At 43.2% G+C, this 19,972-nt stretch overlaps 1 protein-coding gene across 15 annotated transcripts in view; it reads left to right on the top strand.

Annotated features, from left to right (window-relative positions):
* The window catches only part of CASK (calcium/calmodulin dependent serine protein kinase), a 420,858-nt gene that overhangs the window by 198,304 nt on the left and 202,582 nt on the right, over positions 1–19,972 (top strand). For all 15 annotated transcript variants that reach the window (XM_037902700.2, XM_037902680.2, XM_037902719.2 and 12 more), the window contains one exon: positions 7,100–7,172. In XM_037902700.2, the coding sequence (XP_037758628.1) occupies positions 7,100–7,172 (73 nt within the window). The remainder of the gene's footprint in view (positions 1–7,099; positions 7,173–19,972) is intronic.

The following is a 19,972-nucleotide window of genomic DNA, read 5'->3' as shown; positions in this document are numbered from 1 at the left end:
GGGGCAAGAGTGCCACCTAATGAATCAAAGTTATAGGGAAAGGGCTTGTTTTAAGCATAGGTAACATAGGCAAGGTAGCCTGAGGCACCAAGTAAGCAAAATGACAAGCAACATAGGTTGCTTCCGTTTGCAACTTTCTGTGAAAAGAGCTTCAGGCAGATTTACACTGACTAGTATTAGTCAGTTTTTATCTGTATCAAGTTCTTTATGCTGAAAGTTAACTGCAAAGACAAAGCAATAATTCTAGTCAGTTTCTTTTTGCAGTTAGCTCTGCCAGTAAGGCCTTTGAATCGTGCAGAAATTGATATTTGCCTTTGAGGTAAAGGCTATAAAGGTTTATGTCCTGGAAGGGGCTTCAGAAAAAAACTGATTAGAATCATAGAATCCTCTGTGGTGGAGTTTAAACTTGATTTAGAATGAGAGAAGAAGCCAGCAGAGGGGCTCCAAGGAGGCTGACGTGATCAGAGTGTTGGGAAAGAAAAATAACTTTTAAAATTGAATGTATTTTGAGCTGTACAATAAGAGACAAGGAGGCTGGAAAGGAGAAGGTTATAGTTCTCTAAGTGAGAAATGATAGCATGCAAGAGTTTTAGCAGTGAGCGTGATAAAGTAGCAAATATGGGAGCTATAGGAGGAGAAACTTATGCACTTCTGTGCAAGTCTAGATATGAGAAATGAAGGAGGTGAGTAGAGTTGAAAATGACCCAGAGCTTGACCAGGAAGGTGATGGAGTTGTAAAAAAGAGAAAGTGAAAATAGAAACAGGAGATGTTTTAAAAGAAGACAAGATGCTTAGTTTGACTTAGAATAGAATATCAGGTTGGAAGGGACCTCAGGAGTTCATCTAGTCCAACCCCCTGCTCAAAGCAGGACCAATCCCCAATCTTTGCCCCAGATCCCCAAATGGCCCCCCGAAGGTTGAACTCTCAACCCTGGGTTTAGCAGGCCAGTGCTCAAACCACTGAGCTATCCCTCCACCAAACTTTTAACTTGAGAAAATGGTGTGATGTCCAAAAAATATAAATGAGAAAGGAAGTGATATGAGATTGGACCAGAGGGGCCAAGTTCAGGAGGGGAGATGAACAGTTGAGTTGTCTGCAAAAGGTGGTAACTGAAACCGTGGGCATAGATTTTTGTAAAAATCTGTTTGAGTGATAAGGCAAGTCAGTTGGAGTTGGGAGTGGAACTCATAGGTTCTGGGCTCCTAGTTCTGGGCTCATTTTTCTAGACCTTGTAGCTTCATAAAATCTTTGTTCAGTCTTTTGGATTCTTTAAATGTACACACAGTATTACACACATAAATAAAAGAAACATACTTCATAGTTCACTGAATAGCCAAAGCCTCTGTAGACTGAGCAGAAAACCTAACAGCAGAGTCTGCTGTGGATGTGCCCCCGTGTTCTAAAACTGTAGACGCCAAAGAAATTCTATTATGTGTACTGAAATGTGTGTGTGTGTGTGTATATGTGTGTGCACACACACAAAATAAACCTTTACATTGAAATTCTCCCTGATCTCAATTGATTGGAATTTAAATGTAGCTCTATCTAATCATAGAATCATAGGACTGGAAGGGACCCCGAGAGGTCATCTAGTCCAGTCTGCTGCACTCAAGACAGGACTAAGTATTATCTAGACCATCCCTGACAGGTGTTTATCTAACCTGTTCTTAAAAATCTCCAGTGATGGAGATTCCACAACCTCCCTAGGCAATTTATTCCAGTGCTTAACCACCTTGACAGTTAGGTTGGACATTATGAAAAACTTCCTAAACCTCCCTTGCTGCAATTTAGGCCCATTGCTTCTTGTCCTATCAGAGGTTAATAACAACAATTTTTCTCCCTCCTCCTTGTAACAACCTTTTATGTACTTGTGTAATATGACACTTCTCAGTGAATTATTTGCTGTTGCTGCTTTGGAAGACTGTCCTTTGGAGAACTGCATATGTGTTGACGTGAACATAAGGGCTGCCAAAAAGTGGCTCTAAATCCCCACCATGTTGTTATAAAGTGAATTGATTGACAAGTATTGGAAAGACTTGTTGTTTCCCTAGAAGATATTATTTTATAATGTGGTGTCTTTTCATTAATATGCCCTTTAAATGTGCATGATATATTGGGTTCTGTGGGAGGTCAAAGTGCTAAACAGGTGGGATAATCACAGAATTTGTGGAACCAAGATCAGAACTTGTGATGAATCCTGTGGTCATCCATTGGATGTCTATAAATAAAAGGTATTGTTTACTTCTTAATGTAGACTTCTTGAGGCTGTGACTGTCCCTTCCTCTATTTTGTAGGAAGGCTGTCAACTAAGTCATTTTAATATAACCTCATTTCTATCATAATACTTTTGACTTACAAAATTTTATGTAAAATTGATTCTGGCAGTAGTGCATATTCTGTGTTGTGATGGTCATGCAATCAAACAATAGCTTACTTAGCTTATTTTACAGTTTTAACTATCCAACCCTAAATTTTAAATTGACTCAATTTCAGAGACTAACGTTCAAAATATTTGTCGTTACTTGGGTGCTTGCCTAACTTTGTCACTGAGTATAGACTCCAGTGAAATAAGTATGTGATACATTTCTCCTGCTTGAGACAAATACCATGTGCAATTTGCAAAGAAGTGTGAGAAACTTTTAAATAAAAACAGTTCCTTGCTAAGTGGGTGTAGATTTTAGATTTATTACCTCAGTGTACGTGGCGTCTCTGCTCATAAGAACTGCATGGAAGCTGATAATTTGTCACTTTGCTACAAGAAGATCCTATTACTATATTGCTCTCTCAAATACAGTGGAAGATCCAAAAGTTTCTTCACTTGTTTAGCACTTTTCATACAGTTACTTAATTCAGTTTCTAACTTAGAAACACAAGATTAAGATAAATTGCAGATAGGGTTGCCAACTTTCTAATTACACGAAACCAAATACTCTCGCCCTGCTCACTACATTCTCCCTCCCTGGGTGGCTCGCTCTCTCCCACCCTCACTCGCTTTCACTGGGCTGGGGCAGGAGGTTGGGGTGCGGGAGGGGGTGAGGGCTCTTAACTGCGGGTCCAGGCTCCAGGATGGGGCCAGAAATGAGGGGTTCAGGGTGCTGGAGGAGGCTCCAGGCTGGGGCAGGGAGTTGGAGGGGGTGAGGGCTCCGGCTGGGACTGCGGGCTTTGGGGTGGGGCTGGGGATGAGGGGTTTGGGGTGCAGGAGGGGGCACAAGGCTGGGGCAGGGGATTGGGGCACAGGCTTACCTCGGGTGGCTCCCAGTCAGCGGTTCAGTGGGGCTAAGGCAGGCTCCCTCCCTATCCTGGCTCCGTGCAGCACACTGGAAGCGGCCATCAGGTCCGGCTCCTGGGTGGGGGTGCCAGGAGTCTAGGTGTGCTGCTCTCTCCCGCAGGCACTGCCCCCCCAGCTCCCATTGGCCACGGTTCCCGGCCAATGGGAGTGCGGAGCCGGTGCTCGGGGTGGGGGCAGCTCATGGAGCCCTGTGGCTCCCCGCCTAGCAGTTGGACCTGCTGGCCATTTCTGGGGCACAGCGTGGTACCAGGACAGATAGGGACTAGCTCGCCTTAGCCCGCAGCACCGCTGACCGGACTTTTAACAGCCCAGTCGGCGGTGCTGACTGGAGTCGCCAGGGTACCTTTTCGACCGGGGATTCTGGTTGAAAACCAGTCACCTGGCAACCGTAGCAGAGTATCAAAGCTGTTAACGCCTATGGAATGAAAGACTTGAGAGGCAGTTGCAACCAAGTGTCTTAGGGAAATGTCCTAGGAGTGAACTACTAAAAGCTAGTAGCCTGATCTTCAAAGGAGCTGAACATTTGTAGTCTCCGCTGACTTCATTGGGATTTAAGTGGGCTCATCACTTCCAAAAATCAGGTAGCAGATTTATTGCTTGTGGTGCTGATGATCCACAGACAAGTCTGTAGCTGAGCAAATCAGTGCATATCAGATTTGTACATGATAGAAAGCCTTTGTATTCTTTTGCTGGTATAAACTTGGCATTACAAAGGAAATGAAAACAACTGAAGAAGTTCAGCTTTGGGATCTCAAGGGTGAAAAGCTCAGATCCAGGCTGAATTTAGATGGTGCAGCAATGAATATGGGTTCCTCAATGGAGTCCAGGCCAAGTTTAGATCACAACTCTGTTATTGTGCAGTTATTGTGCCTGGAGCTTGCTATTCTGTATCCTTGAAAGGATTTTCATTAACTTAAATCATAACATTTGAAACTCTTTCAAAATAAATTCAAATGTTTTCGGTCCCAAAAGATGGCAACTTCAAGCCAAGATTTACCCAGTTCTTTGAAAACATTAGTTAATCCACAAACTCTGTCAAGTCTGATGATCAGCTGCTTTTTTTATCCTAAGACCAGTTAGGTCAGGGGTGGGCAACTACAGCCTGTGGGCCGCATCCTGCTCGCCAGCCGTTTTAATATGGCCGTCAAGCTCCCACTGGGGAGCAGAGTCAGGGGCTTGCCCTGCTGCAGAGCTCCAGCTGGGGGGCAGGGTTGGGGGGCCGCTCCGCGTGGCTCCCAGAAGCAGTGGCATGTCCCTCTTTAGACTCCTATGCATAGGGGCAGCCAGGGGCCTCCACTCTGCACACTAGCACCACCCTTGCAGCTCCTGTTGGCCGGGAACTGCTGCCAATGGGAGCTGCAGGAGCTACGCCTGTGGACGGGGAAGCACACAGAAGAACCTCTTGGCAGTGCCTCCGTGTAGGAGCCAGGGGGGGACATGCTGCTGCTTCCCGGAGTTGCTTGAGGTAAGCACCACCCTGAGCCTGCACCCCTAAGCCAACCCCCTGCCCCAGCCTTGATCCCCCTCCTACCCTCCGAAATCCTCAGTCCCAGCCCGGAGCACCCTCCTGCACCCCAAACCCCTCATCCCCAGACCCCCCACAGCCCCAGCCAGAGCCCCACCCTGCCCCCGGTGTCCCTGCCACAGCCCTGATCCCCCTCCTCCCAAACCCCTCGGTCCCAGCCCGGAGCACCCTCCTACCCCCAGACCCTTCATCCGCAGCCCTCACCCCACCTCACCCCTGCACCCCAGCCCGGAGCCCCCTCCCACACCCTGAACTCCTCATTTCTGGCCCCTACCCCAGAGCCCACAGCCCTAGCCAGAGCCCTCATCCCCTCCCGCACCCCAACCTCAATTTCGTGAGCATTTATGGCCCGCCTTACAATTTCCATACCCAGATGTGGCTCTCCGGCGAAAAAATTTGCCCCGGTTAGGTAGTGGTGTGAAGGCCTCTGTTTTGACTTTATCTGAGTTGTGCGAAGTGGGGAAAAGAAGCACAACACACTTTTCATTGTTTCATCATGCACTAATACGACTTCCCTTGTAGGCTCTATGTTGTCTCTAGTGATAGAGTTTAGTTAATGTATTTTGTGAACTTGAATTTTTACCTCAGAATGCTGCCAAGTAGTTTATCAATTTGACTTTTACTATTGACGATTCTGGTAGAAAATCAAGCTAGCACGCTGTGTCCATTGTGGTTAGATTAATTTTAACGGGCATTCTGCAGAATCATGTTGCAAAGCAATTGAGTGAAGGGAGAGGTAGAGTGAAAATCTAGGACCATAAAATCTAGAATCAGGTATAAAAGCTTTTGAGATGGAAAGGGAGGGGATTAGTTAGAAACAACTGTCTGAAGCAAAATGATCACTTAGTTAAAACTTTCTAAAAATACTAATAATTCACTATACAATTCAGTATAATTTTCATTGCTTATATAGAGTTATATAGTATTGTTCATTGATAGATCTGAAAGCACATTATAAAGGTGAATAAATATAAAAATATTTATTTCACAGATGGGGAAACCAAGTTGTTGAGAGTTTCAGGCCAAAATTTAAAGAAGGGTTCCTTCATTTTGGGGTTCCCAAACTGAGGTATGCTGACAACCTACGGCCCCTACTGACATCAGTTGAATTTGTGAGTGCTTAGCACCTTGTGGGTATCAAAGTGGAGATTCAAAAATTAACTTAATGTATTTGAAAATTTGAGAGATTATTATTTGCCCTCAGTCATTCCAGTGAGCCAGTGGGAGAGCTCAGAATGAATCCAGGTCTCCTGACGCCCAGATCAGGGCACATTAGGGTGACCAGATAGTAAGTAAGAAAAATCAGGACAGGTGGTGGAGGGTAATAGGCACCTATGTAAGAAAAAGCCCCAAATATCTGGACTGTTCCTATAAAACTGGGACATCTGGTCACCCTAGGGCACATTTTCCAAAGAGATCTGCAGAATTGAGGAAGGGACATTCTGTAGAATTTAATAAAAGTTTTTGCAGAATTCCTGTCCCCTATTATTAGCATTCATTACTGTTCCATAGGAATAAAAAAAAAAGTGACATTGAGTCAGGATTACAAGTCTAAAATACAGTCCCACAGTCTGAAATGAATCCTGCTTGAGGTTATAATTTAGTGTATACTAAATGTAAAATAAGCAAATGTAATGCCTATTAAATGTATTCATGGATTTGGCAAATTCATGTGTACATGTATTGTCTTCACAAAAGTATTTCACAGTGTAATTGTTGTAGCTGGCTGAATGATCCTTTACTTAACTAGTTGATTTTCAGTTTTCCTCTGTACCTTAACTGTTAACGTTTTACACAATATTTTGATCTTTTCTTTGTGTATTTGTGATTTGCATGTATTGCTATGCAGTGTGTTCATTCCTATACCAGTGATTCTGTTTCTTTTTTGGATGAGTAGAAATAATTGAATATTCGGAAAAAGGAAAGTGAACTTTAATAGTAATAATATTGTACTCTATTTTGTTAGCGTAAGCCTATTTTATTATAAATTACATTTTTAACTGTGTGGGTGGGTTTTTTCCCAAAAAGGTATTTATTAATGGTCAGAGTACACCTCAAATTTTGAAATTAGAAACATTTGTGTTCACGATGTATTTTTATTATTCATTCTTATGAATACATAATTCCCACTCTAACACTTGGCATATTTATAATTGAGGGCTTTAAAGGTAAGTTTTGTAATGATAGTTTTGTAGGTGGGAGGCTTAAAACTGAGTGCACCATATTTATATAGTATTTTTGCATAAGTTTGTTCTATTGTCTTAGACATATTTTGTTTTTACAGTCATTACATGAGACAGATACTGGAAGCTCTACGTTACTGTCATGATAATAACATAATTCACAGGGATGTGAAGGTAAGTCTTTTCTCATTTCCACAATAAACATATCCTGCCTACTTTGAAAGCTCTCTGTAATTTAGGGTAAAATGGGTGTTTGTATGCAGGAGAAACATAATTGGTGCTAGCAACGTTAATACTTTAAGGAAAATCTATTGTCAGCATAAAAATATTTAATAATTCTTTATTCACATGTTAAATATGTATGTGACTGTAATTTAATTTGAAAGTCATTATATGACTTCCGAGTACTGAATATTCATATAATTTCTGCTTGTGAATTTTGTTAAAGAAAATTTGAGATTTACTAAATTGTATAAATTAAACTGAAATTGGTAGAAGATTTAATTACTTCATCTTTGTGACTGTGTTCAGCAAAAACTAAATCTCCAGAGATGTTCGTGCTTAAATGAAATGTCTGTTATATTACCTTTTTTTTAAGCTAGCCAACTAATTTAAAATACTCTTCTAAACATTTCCCCAATTGTCAATAGATCCTTTACATGTGCACACATTATTTGGAAAAGCAGAATTTTTGATTTTTAAAAACAATTTATGTATATAATCAAAATTCCGTGTTTTCCATGTTCATTAATCTAATCTTCTGGAGTGAGTTTTGGTCAGTTCCTGTTGCCTAGTCAAGGAGGGCCCTGATTCTGATAAAAGACTGGTCATTAATGGTAAATAATAACTTATTGGTTGCTATTCACATAACCAGTTGTGTTAGTGAGAAATTTTTAACAGGAGACCTTTTTTGCGAATTTCATTTTTAAGATGGATATTTCCACCAGTCTTCCCTAATAGGTTGTTTCCATCCATACTGAGACAATGGGCAGTTCAAGCACTTTGATGTGAACATAGAACTGTAAGCCATCACATTCTGCTTCCTGACAGAAACTTCTTTCCAAACCTATGTAGATAAAACACATCAATTCAGGAACTGTATACTTGTTTACCCTTTATGTAACATACAAACTGTTAAGGCAAGCAACTTTGAGAGTCATCACAGAAAAAAAAATAGCTGCATCTATGTAGAACTACATAGCTCTTCAGATATTGAGCATGGTTTGGTGTGGTGGTGGTAAGTTATACAAAAAATTCTTAGGTAAGACATGTTTGACTGTTTCACTTCATTAACACCCTCTTTCTGTACTGGTGAGGAGAACTGAGGAGTGAAGGAGGGGAAAGGGAGGATAAGGAGAAGAAATAATGAGAAAATGTGAAGGGATATCATCCAAACCTGTTTGTTTCTTATTGAAGGATCCCCATGTGGAACACCTGTTTTTTCTGAAGGATTCATCTTCAAAGGATTAGAACATAGAGTTTATTATAATACTTAGTCCTGCCATGAGTGCAGGGGACTGGACTAGAAGACCTCTCAAGATCCCTTCCAGTCCAATGACGCAGCTAGGTGGACGGAAGAATGCTTCCGTCAGTTGGGGACATGGAGCTCCTGCAGCATTGGAAAAAACCCCTTCCAGTGCTGTAAACTGAATCTACACTACTACAAGATTATGCTAGTATAGCTCAGCACCACAGCTGTGTCACTGTAATTTGTTCAGTGGCCTAGGTTGGGAGGCTCTTTGGAATTGTGGGATAAGCCTGTTAACTGGATCCCTTTGCTAAAATGCTGGACACTGAAATAGCTGACAACTAAATAGTATCTGTTTGGTTTCAGAGTTTTATAAAAAAACTAATTGAAATGAATGGGGCTGTTCAGACCTCTCATAGCTACTTTTATATGATATGCAGACTCACAAAAACAACACTGGATCAGTTTTCACTGACTCCATTCATGTTTTCAGTTATCTAGAAACAAAAAAGCTTATATTCCACATAAAAGGAAAGGGCAAGAGGTGGCATCTCTGCCACAGAATTGTGAAATTCCTGGGACTCTGGTGATATCCTTTTAAAGCCAGAATAAGTCATTCATATATATGTGTGGTGGTGGTGGTTAAAGTCAATAAAGAAAAGAAAGACTAGCCATTGTGTATAACATTAACCTCACCTTTAAGTGTCCCAAGTACAGTGATCTGCTCTCTTTGTTTCCATGACAGAACTGTTAGTTTTTAGTATTCAGGGGAGAAATCTTGACATAAAAAATTATGAAGCACTGAGGGCCAGATTCAGTAAAATAACCATTTTCCATGTCATCTAGCTTTAAAAATATCAAAATCAAGCAGTGTTTTTATTGAATCTGGTCCTGTGTGTTACAGTATATCAATCAGATTGCATGGCTGGTTGAACATTTCTAACGTTCCCATCTGCCAGGGAATGTAATTTACACTTTACCCAAAAGTTCTTCAAGAAGCTATTGTGGAAATATAGTAATTTCATGTTCAGGGGTAGAATCCTGTCATAGATTTAAAACATCTAAGAAAATAAAAATAAATGAACCACTCTTTTCAATGCGGAGTAGTTAAAAGTGAGGTGTTCCTAAGATTGTTACTAACATATGCAGTGTGTTACCTGTTCACCATCTTTTCCATTTATAAAATAAAGTTAAGTGGCAAGATTTGTTAGCAACGCACAATTATCTAATTAGTAAAATCTATGGAGGAGAGTAAAGAACTGCAGAATGATCAAATAAACTGAGTGACTAGGCAATGCAGTTTCCAATAAAGTTCACCATAGACAGGTGTAATTAACTGGAATAAATAATTTAAACTGATTTTGCATACTGAGTTCTCAGTTAACTGCAATACCTCAGGATAGAGCTCTAGGTGTCACTATACAGATAATGTTTTTAAAGGAAGCTAGCAGTCTAAATGACCAATGTCCATTTTACCTGACTAGACTGAGTAAATGTTGTCTATAAAGTGGAATGAAGCGCATGTGATTTTTGGTAAATAAAATATTAAATAATGTAGGATTACCAGTGCTCTATCCACTTCGCACCTTTTAAAGTTTGCAGGTATTGGATTACAACTCACTCAGTAAAACCTGTTGTACACTTGAAAGTTATACTGGTATAACTGTTGGGTAGGGGTATGATTTAAAAAATAACACCTTATATAGGCATACTGTTACAAGCCCTAGAGTGGATGCAGTTATACCAGTATAGTTATTCCCTATTCCTGTGTGAAAATAACTGTGCTGATATAAAGTGCCTTTTTACCATAGGCGTAATTTGACTGCTATATTTCAGGGGGCAGGCAGCATGCATGCTCACCAAAGCCAGTTCCCCTTGCTCACTTGTTCTCTTCCCCTGCCTGGAATGTACCTGGGCTGCCGGTGCTGGGGGAGGGCACGGGCCAGCTTAATGGGAGAGCCCAAACTGCAGCTGTCCGCTGTGGCAACCTGAGTCCGGGAGTTGCGGCCACTCCGGCACCAGCTGTTGCAGTGATGCTGCCTTACTGGTGCCTTCAGGTGCTGCTGTGGCCATCTTCCTGCTGGGGCTGCTGCTGCTGCCAAGGGGAGATTGCATCCTGGGATCCCGCTTCTCCCCACCACCCCGCTTTTTCTCTCCACTGTCCCTGCCCTAGCCCCATTCCCCTATCCTCTTCTCTTCCCCCTGCCCATCTCCCTTCCCCACTTTCTCTTTCTCCACCCCACCCCCTTCCCCCCCCAGGCACTCACCATTCTACAGGAAACAGGATGGTGGCCATGAAGGATACCCATAGAAGGCAATGACAATGGATACTAGGACCTGGTGGGAGGCGGCATCCAGTTACAGAGGCAGTGACCCGGAGTGGCCACCCTCGACAGAAGAAGCAGCTCTGTCCTTCCCTCTCTGCTCCCCACCCGGCCCTGGCTGTTGGGGAGAGGGGCCGAGCGAGCCAGAAACATGCTGGCAGGAGGCACAGCGTGGAAGGGCAGAGCCCGCAGCGGGACGAGCAGAGCAGCTCAGCGCTCACAGAAATCGGGGAAGGGCAGTCACATGCCCCGCATGCACCCCTCGTGCCTCACTTCTGTTTGGGGGGGGCAATGCCTCCTTGACCCACCAAACTACTCCCATGATATCACTGTATCCACTGGCACCAATTTAACTATATTGATATAGTTAAAGCAATACAGCTTTCTAGTGTAGACAGGGCCTAACAGTTACAAAGCCTCTTATGCATCCCAGGTGAGATTCTGGGTTATGCCTCTAATAGATGCAGCAGTGAACTTGTGGCCCAGAGGGAGTATAGGGCTAAAGTAGCTTCAAGACACTTTTGTACCTTCCTGATTCTGGCCTGTTCTGGGGGCTGAAGTGCCCCTACCATAACTTACCCCCCAAGCGTGTTTAAATTATGGCAGCTTGTTTCCAGCTTCCTATAAGCAAGAGTGCTACCCAGAATCTCTGCAGTGCTATGTGCCGCACCCCAACCTCAATGCATCCCTCCTGCCTCCAGCCACATCCCCTATTCCAGGAGGTAAGAGTGGGTCCTCAAAAAATAGGCTGTGGCTGTCTTCCTCATTTCATGCAGTGAGGGGATATCACCAAATGCAGATAACATCAAGAGAGTATGTGCTGGGGTATCACCTTGAGCATGAATCAGTCACTGGAGGCTTCAGGCATTTAAAGTATAAAGAAGCTGTTAAAACATATGCATAAAGCACTCAGCTGCTATTATGTCTCTGCACAGTACACATGTTTTTGTTCCCCATACATATTGCCTTTTTTTGATGGGTTTCCCAGGAAGGATGATGGGAGGAAATCCATCCACTGACAGCATCTGAGACTACCAGATGTTTCACAATGAAGTCTACAAAGCAATTGAGCATAGGTCCCAGATGCTAGGCACTAAGGCTTACCCCAAGATTTAGCAATAGGGTTGGGTGCAAGCCACCAAAATGATTTCACTATGTTCTCAATAATTGAAATAAATCTGGAATCTTCCTCTAAAAGCAAGAAGTACCAGGGCGACTCTTCTGCAATTCATAACTGTCAGAGATATAGCTAATTTTAAAAAATAAATAACTATTCCTTTGTCTGCCTCCACAGTCTTGTGTTTCTCATTAACAATGTTGGGATTTATAATATTGAAAATAGTACTTATATTACTAAGGGCAGGTCTACACTACGGGGTTAAGTCGACCTTAGTTACGCAACACTAGTTACATGAATAATGTAGCTGGAGTCAATGTAGCTTAGGTTGACTTATTGCGGTGTCTACACCACACTGGGTCGACAGGAGAAACTTTCCCATTGACTTACCTTATGCTTCTCGTTCCGGTGGAGTACCAGAGTAGATGGGAGAGCGATCAGCGGTCGATTTAGCGGGTCTTCACTAGACCTGCTAAATCAATCCACATAAGTGTAGACATGCTGTAAGTTATAGAAGAACTCTCTCTCATGTTCAATACTTAAGGCAGTTAAAAGGATGACATATGCAGTAACAAAAACTGCACGTTTCGAGTACTATATTTTTGTGACCTTGAAGATTTTGGAGTTACATATTTGAGTGTCTGAGATAAATTTATCATGAAGTCTTGACAGTTCTATTGAGTCATATCTGAATAGGTGGAAAAGCTTGTGAAACTTGATGAAAACAGGATGCAAGCTGCTAATATGTCTTTTAAATCTGAAAGTTTTCAAGCAGTTATTGAAGAGAAATAGAGATTCATCTCAGGTCTCGTCTATGCTACTGAGTTAAGTCAGCGCAGTGCAGCTTACGTCGACCTAACTATGGAAGTGTCTACATTTAAATTTTTCTCCCTCTGATGTAACTGACCCGCTATGCTGACTTAACTCCACCTTCACGAGTGTCTAAGCCCTGGTCTACACTACGACTTTAGGTCAGATTTAGCAGCATTAGATCGGTTTAGCCCTGCACCCGTCCACACTAAGAAGCCATTTTTTCCGACTTTAAGGGCTCTTAAAACCAGTTTCTGTACGCCTCCCCGACGAGTGGATTAGCACTGAAATCGACCTTGCTGGGTCCAATTTGGGGTAGTGTGGACACAATTCGACAGTATTGGTCTCCGGGACCTATCCCAGAGTGCTCCATTGTGACCGCTCTGGACAGCACTCTCAACTCAGATGCACTGGCCAGGTAGACAAGAAAAGCCCCGTGAACTTTTGAATTTCATTTCCTGTTTGGCCAGTGTGGTGAGCTGATCAGCACAGGTGACCATGCAGACCCAGAATCGCAAAAGAGCTCCAGCACGGACCAAATGGTAGGTACTGGATCTGATCGCTCTATGGGGAGACGAATCTGTGCTATCAGAACTCAGCTCGAAAAGACGAAATGCCAAAATATTGGAAAAAATTTCCAAGGGCATGAAGGACAGAGGCTGTAACAGGGACCCGCAGCAGTACCGCATGAACCTTAAGGAGCTCAGGGAAGCCTACCAAAGAACCAGAGAGGCAAACGGCTGCTCCGGGTCAGAGCCCCAGACATGCCGCTTCTATGATGAGCTGCATGCCATTTTAGGGGGTGCCCCTACAGCTACCCCAGCCCTGTGCGTGGACTCTGTCGATGGACTGTCACGCAACATGGATGCGGATTTTGGGGACAAGGAAGTTGAGGAGGAGGAGGTGGAAGCACAGCGAGCAAGCGGAGAAACTGTTTTCCCTGACAGCCAGGAACTGTTTTTCACCCTGGATCTAGTACCCTCCAACCCACTGAAGGTGGGCTCCCAGACCTAGAAGGCGGAGAAGGGACCTCTGGTGAGTGTACCTTTTGTAAATATAATACATGGTTTAAAAGCAAGTGTGTTTAATGATTAATTTGCCCTGAAGACTTGGGATGCATTCGCGGCCAGTACAACTACTGGAAAAGTCTGTTAATGTGTCTAGGGATGGAGCGGAAATCCTCCAGGGACATCTCAATGAAGCTCCCCTGCATGTACTCCCAAAGCCTTTGCAAAAGGTTTCTGGGGAGGGCAGCCTTATTCCGTCCTCCATGATAGGGCACATTACTATGGCAGGCCAGGAACACGTATTCTGGAATCATTGCATAACAAAGCATGGCAGTGTATGGTCGCGGTGTTTGCTGGCATTCAAGCAACATCCACTCTTTATCCCTCTGTGTTATCCTCAGGAGAGTGATATCATTCATGGTCACCTGGTTGAAATAGGGGAATTTTATTCAGAGGTGGCCGTTCCTGCTGGGCTGTTTGCCCGTGGCTGAACAGAAATCATCCCTGCTGTTAGCGACGCGGTGGGGGGGGAGGGGTAAAGCGATTATCCCAGAGAATTGGATGTGGGGGGGGGGGGGGCCATTAGTTGGGTTTGTGCGGCACGTTAACCCGAAAACTGCAGCCCCTCCTTTTAAATGGCCACCCTGTTTTAAAAGGCCAACCCAATGGGTGCTTGGTATGTGAAATGAGGGTGCTGCTGTTGGAAACCATTCCCACATGTTATGAAGGTTAAAGAAGCCAAAAGACTGTGGCTTACTATGTCTGCCTGCAAGCCGAATTCTGTTGCCCGCCGGCCCTGCGTGTGTGATCTCTCACACCATACTGGCAGGCCCTTGATATAAGAGGCAAAATGTAATGTTAACAGCTTGGGTCACCGTGAAAGAGACTACCCATTGTTCTCTAAAATGTCTCTTTTTAAAGACCAATCTCCCTTTTTTTCCCTCCCGCAGCTGCAAATGTTTCAACCGTCCATATATCATCTCTGTCCCAGAGGCTATCAAAGATTAGAAGCCGAAAAAAACGCACTCACAATGAAATGTTCTCTGGGCTCATGCAGGCCTCCCACTCTGAAAGAGCCCAGCAGAATGCGTGGAGGGAGACAATGTAAGAGTCCAGGAAAGCACAAAATGACCGCGAGGACAGGAGGCGGCAGCATGATGAGAGAGGCAGGATGCAATGCTGAGGCTACTGGAGGATCAAACTGATATGCTCCTGCGTATGTTTGAGGTGCAGGAAAGGCAGCTGGAGCACAGACCGCCGCTACAGCCCCTGTGTAACCAACCGCCCTCCTCCCCAAGTTCCATAGCCTCCTCCCCCAGCCACCCAAGAATGCGGTGGTGGGGCCTCTGGGCACCCAACCATTCCACCCCAGAGGACTGCCCAAGCAACAGAAAGCTGGCTTTCAATAAGTTTAGAAGTGCAGTGTGGCCTTGTCCTTCCATCCTCCCCTCCTCTACCACCCAACCTGGTGCTTCCATCCTCCCCTACCCCTCCTGGGCTACCTTGGCTGTTATCCCCCCATTTGTGTGACGAATTAATAAAGAATGCATGAATTTGAAACAACAATGGCTTTATTGCCTCTGCAAGCGGTGATCAAAGGGGAGAGGGGAGGTCAGTTGGCTTACAGGGAAGTAGGGTGAACCAAGGGGGTGGGTTTTCATCAAGGAGAAACAGAACTTTCACACTGTAGCCTGGCCAGTCATGAAACTGGTTTTCAAAGCTTTTCTGATGCGCGAGCATCATGTACCTTTCCCAGCCATCCCATGTTGATTTTGGTGAAATGTCCCTTGTGATCCACCAGTGCTTGCAGCACCACTGAAAAGTACCCCTTTCAGTTTGTGTACTGGCTGCCAAGGTGGGCCGGTCCCAAGATAGGAATATGCGTTCCATCTATGGCCCCACCACAGTTAAGGAATCCCACTGCAGCAAAGCCATCCACTATGACCTGCACATTTCCCAGAGTCACTACCCTTGATAGCAGCAGGTCAATGTTTGTGCTGGCTACTTGGATCACAGCAGCCCCCACAGTAGATTTGCCCACTACAAATTGATTCCCGAGTGACCGGTAACTGTCTGGCATTGCAAGCTTCCACGGGACTATTGCCACTCGCTTGTGAACTGTGAGGGCTACTCTCATCTTGGTATTCTTGCGCTTCAGGGCAGGGGAAAGCAAATCACAAAGTTCCATGAAAGTGCCCTTACGCATGCAAAAGTTTCGCAGCCACTGGGAATCATCCCAGACCTGCAACACTATGTGGTCCCACCACTCTGTGCTTGTTTCCCGAGCCCAGAATCTGCGTTCCACGGCACGAGCCTGCCCCATTGCCACCAGGATAGCTAAATTGCCGGGGCCTGTGCTTTGAGAGAAGTCTGTGTCCGTGTCCTCATCACTCTCGTCACCGTGCTGTCATCGCATCCTCGCCTGCTTTTGCAGGTTCTGGTTCTGCATATACTGCACTATAATGCGCAAGGTGTTTATAATGCTCATAACTGCTGCAGTGATCTGAGCAGGCTCCATGCTTGCCGTGGTATGGTGTCTGCAGGAGAGCAGAGTTGCAGCGGAAGCGGTGGTTGGATGACCAGTTTTGCAGACCTATTGCACTGTTTGCTGCCAGGACACAACAGCTGAACTGCTGCACGCTCACTGTGGTATGGTGAGATGAGCAGCCGAGCAGAGTTGCAGCAGGAGCGGCCCTGCAAGACCAGCAGGAGAGCAGAGTGCCAGCAGAAGCGGTGGATGACGACGACGACAGTTAGCAGTCCTACTGCACCGTCTGCTGCGAGGACACAACAGCTGAGTGGGCTGCATGCTTGCCGTGGTATGGCGAGACAAGAGCAGCCGAGCAGAGTTGCAGCAGGAGCGGCCCTGCAAGATGAGCAGGAGAGCAGAGTGCCAGCGGAAGCGGAGGATGACGATGGTCATATAGAGGACCTGTGAGATGGATTCATAGCATCAGGAGAGCAAGAGAGCAGAGTGGCAGCGGAAGTGGTGGATGAAGACGGTTAGCAGTCCTACTGCTCCATCTGCTGAAAGCAGTATGGTGTCCGCACGGAAAAAAGGCGCGAAACGATTGTCCGCCATTGCTTTCACGGCCAGGAGGTGCGACTAACGACATGTACCCAAAACCACCCGTGACAATGTTTTTCCCCATCAGGCATTGGGAGCTTAACCCAGAATTCCAATGGGCAGCGGAGACTGCGGGAACTGTGGGATAGCTACCCACAGTACAACGCTCCGAAAGTCGACGCTAGCCTCTGTACTGTGCACACATTCTGCCAACTTAATGCGCTTAGTGCATTAGTGTGGGGACATATACAATCAACTGTAGAAAATCGCTTTCTAAAAAACCGACTTCTATAGATTCAACCTAATTTCGTAGTGTAGACATACCCACAGAGTAAAGGTCGAAGTAGATAGGTCAGTGTAGACGCTGCATTGTATATGTCGACTGTTACAGGCTTTCAGGAGCTGTCCCACAATGCCCCATACTGACAGTACAATTGATACAGGCGCTTGTGGTGAGGATGCGCACCACCAACACGAGGAGCAAAGTGTAGACATGCACAAGCGATGTAAATACTGCAGTGGCTGAATGCCAACATAAATTAAGTTGACTAATTTTGTGGTGTAGACATGGCCTCGGGGGAAAAATGAGCTATTGCTTAAGTATTGTATAATCACGTTGATATATGCCATTCATATAGGCATAATCTACAAAGAGCTGTATTTCTTTAATGTTAGAGACACATATAAAATCTGTTTTTGCACAAGCTGTTCAACTGAATTTTAAAATGTTTCTGCAGTAAAACATGTAAGTTAACTGTTGATTTGTTTAACATATATATATTTTTCTCAAACTAAGATATAAACATATAGCATTTTGTATTGCTGCATATTGTGTAAAAGTATGTAATGAAAATATTTTTTAATAGTTCAAACATAAGAATGGATTAAGGTCATAGCAAGAACCTTAAGAGTAAATTTCCAGATTTTTGTTTGTTTTGCAATTAAATGCTCAGACTTAATGTGGTACATAGAGTGTGGGGGGTGGGGCTGGTGCATGTGGGGCATGCATGTATGTTGAATAAAATAGTGTACGGTTAGATTATCTGAGTGTCTTGGGTGACACCCAAACCATCAAACAATTGATGTTTTGTCAGAGGAATTTGGCCTTTATACAGAGTTTTGATTTTGGTAATGAAAACAAATTGAATGTAACCCAGAGTTGAGAAGGTTTGTGGCTGTTTAAGCTGTGCAAAAATTCAAAGAGTGGCCAGTGAAACAGATAAATCTGCTAAAGTATAATCCACAATATGTAGGCTCCTGCCTTCTTCAGATAGCAAAAGATGCATCTCAGTAGCTCTGAAACTGATGGAACAGAAAATGTTTTTTCCAAAAAATACAGCTACATATTATACTGTTACATGGCACCTCCAAAAGCCCATATTTGAGGCAATGGATTATTGTATGCAGATGGAAGTATTGTTTTTTGTGTTAAATTTGTCAGGACAGTATTTTAAGATGAGAGAACCAGACTTTTTTTATGTTCAACAAGTCCTGATGCTTTTTTGGTGTCTAAATCTAGTATAGAGGTCACTGTAAATATATGTACAGTATACTTAAGAAAAATCTTTCTTTAGTTTAAAAATAATTACCTTTAGCAGATTTCACTTTTGTTTCCTGTACTTTGGAGGCAGTTAGATGTTTCACTGATCACCAGAGTTGAAACAAGCTGAACATATAAGGGGCTTGATTTTGACGCTTCTCAAAGACAAGATTTTGTTATGTTCTCTCAGTGGACACTGGCATAATATATCTGAGATACTAATAATTTTGCTGTAGAGGATTTGATTTTACTCCTGTTTTTTTGACTGACGTAAAACAAAAGAACAAACAAATTGCTGAGCTTCACAGGGAACGATTTTGAGAAAAGGCACAAAGAAACAGTACTTGTGGATTTCAATGGGGTGGTGGTTCTCTTGGAAATTTCTATTATAAAAGACTGTTCTCTTAGTCTCTACAGTGAGCATTATAAAGTAAATTACTAGGGGAAAGTATTTAATCCAGCAAATAATTGTTTTTAATATGTTCTAATCGTTTGTCAAAATTTTAATTTAAAATTACAGCCCTGAACTAAAAAGATGAACATAAAAATCAAAAGGAGAATATGTGATTTACTGCTACTTTACAGAATATTTGTCGTGTTCAGGAAAAATAGTGTGAAGTTTGTAAGAAAACAGTTAGACTTCTGCATGTACATGTATTTTGAAATAACAGGGCATCAGTACTTTGACAAGTGATGGTGATTCTGCTAAAATGTTAGTCCAAGCTAACTGATATACCAGCCATATTTCACCATGAATAATCCATTACACTCCTCCTGCATCTTCACTTTTATTTTGCCTATTCATTTTTATTTATAACATGTAGTGTGATAATTTGTTTCCTCTTGAATTCTTACTCTTGGTAAGAAGAGAGGAAAATTAAAGTATCTTTTACTATTAATTTTGTTTATAACTGAATGACCTGTCTGTATCAGTAATGCTAGTTTATTTGTATCTGTGCAGAAGGTCTGGAGAAGCCTTATCCTTTTCAGCACAAGTGAACTTGTGACCTGCTCAGAGTTATTATTCATTTTTGCTCTTTAATAAGATCTTTCCTTCTAAATTCCTGATAATCCTATCCCAGCACTCTCAAGTCGGACTCCTTCCAATATTCTGACTTCAAAGGAACCTTTTTGGTTTATCTGGGGATGAGTGGTTCTGGTACCAGCTACTATGTGAGACTTTTTTCCCCCCAAAGATTATTAGATTTCCAGATCAAGAATGTAATTTATCCACTAAGTGTGTGTGTGTGTGTGTATAGATAGAGATATATATTAAATTACACAGAAACTGTGTTAAAAGAATGTTAAAGTTGCAGAGACTAGCACTCAAAAGGTAGAAAATGCCAGAATTAAAATTCCTCATGCAACTGCAGTTTGGCCTCCTTGTGCATTTGCTTGGTGATGCAGTATTTAATTACATGATTATGTAATATTTTTTTCCATAGGCCCCCTGCCTCATTCAGTGCACAAGTTGGATGAAGCTCACTGAATAAACAGCCACTCAGTATTTTGTATTGTTCCCATAGTTCAGTGTCGTAGACCTTATTCGCTGTACATTATTTAAACCCTGCTCTGAAGACAGAATTAATAATTTCCTCGTGTGCTTTTCTGTAATATCTTCATAAAGACTGACTAATTTAT

Source organism: Chelonia mydas, chromosome 1, assembly GCF_015237465.2.
Source record: "Chelonia mydas isolate rCheMyd1 chromosome 1, rCheMyd1.pri.v2, whole genome shotgun sequence".
Lineage (NCBI taxonomy): Eukaryota > Metazoa > Chordata > Testudines > Cheloniidae > Chelonia > Chelonia mydas.
This window is presented reverse-complemented; position numbering and strand designations above follow the sequence as displayed.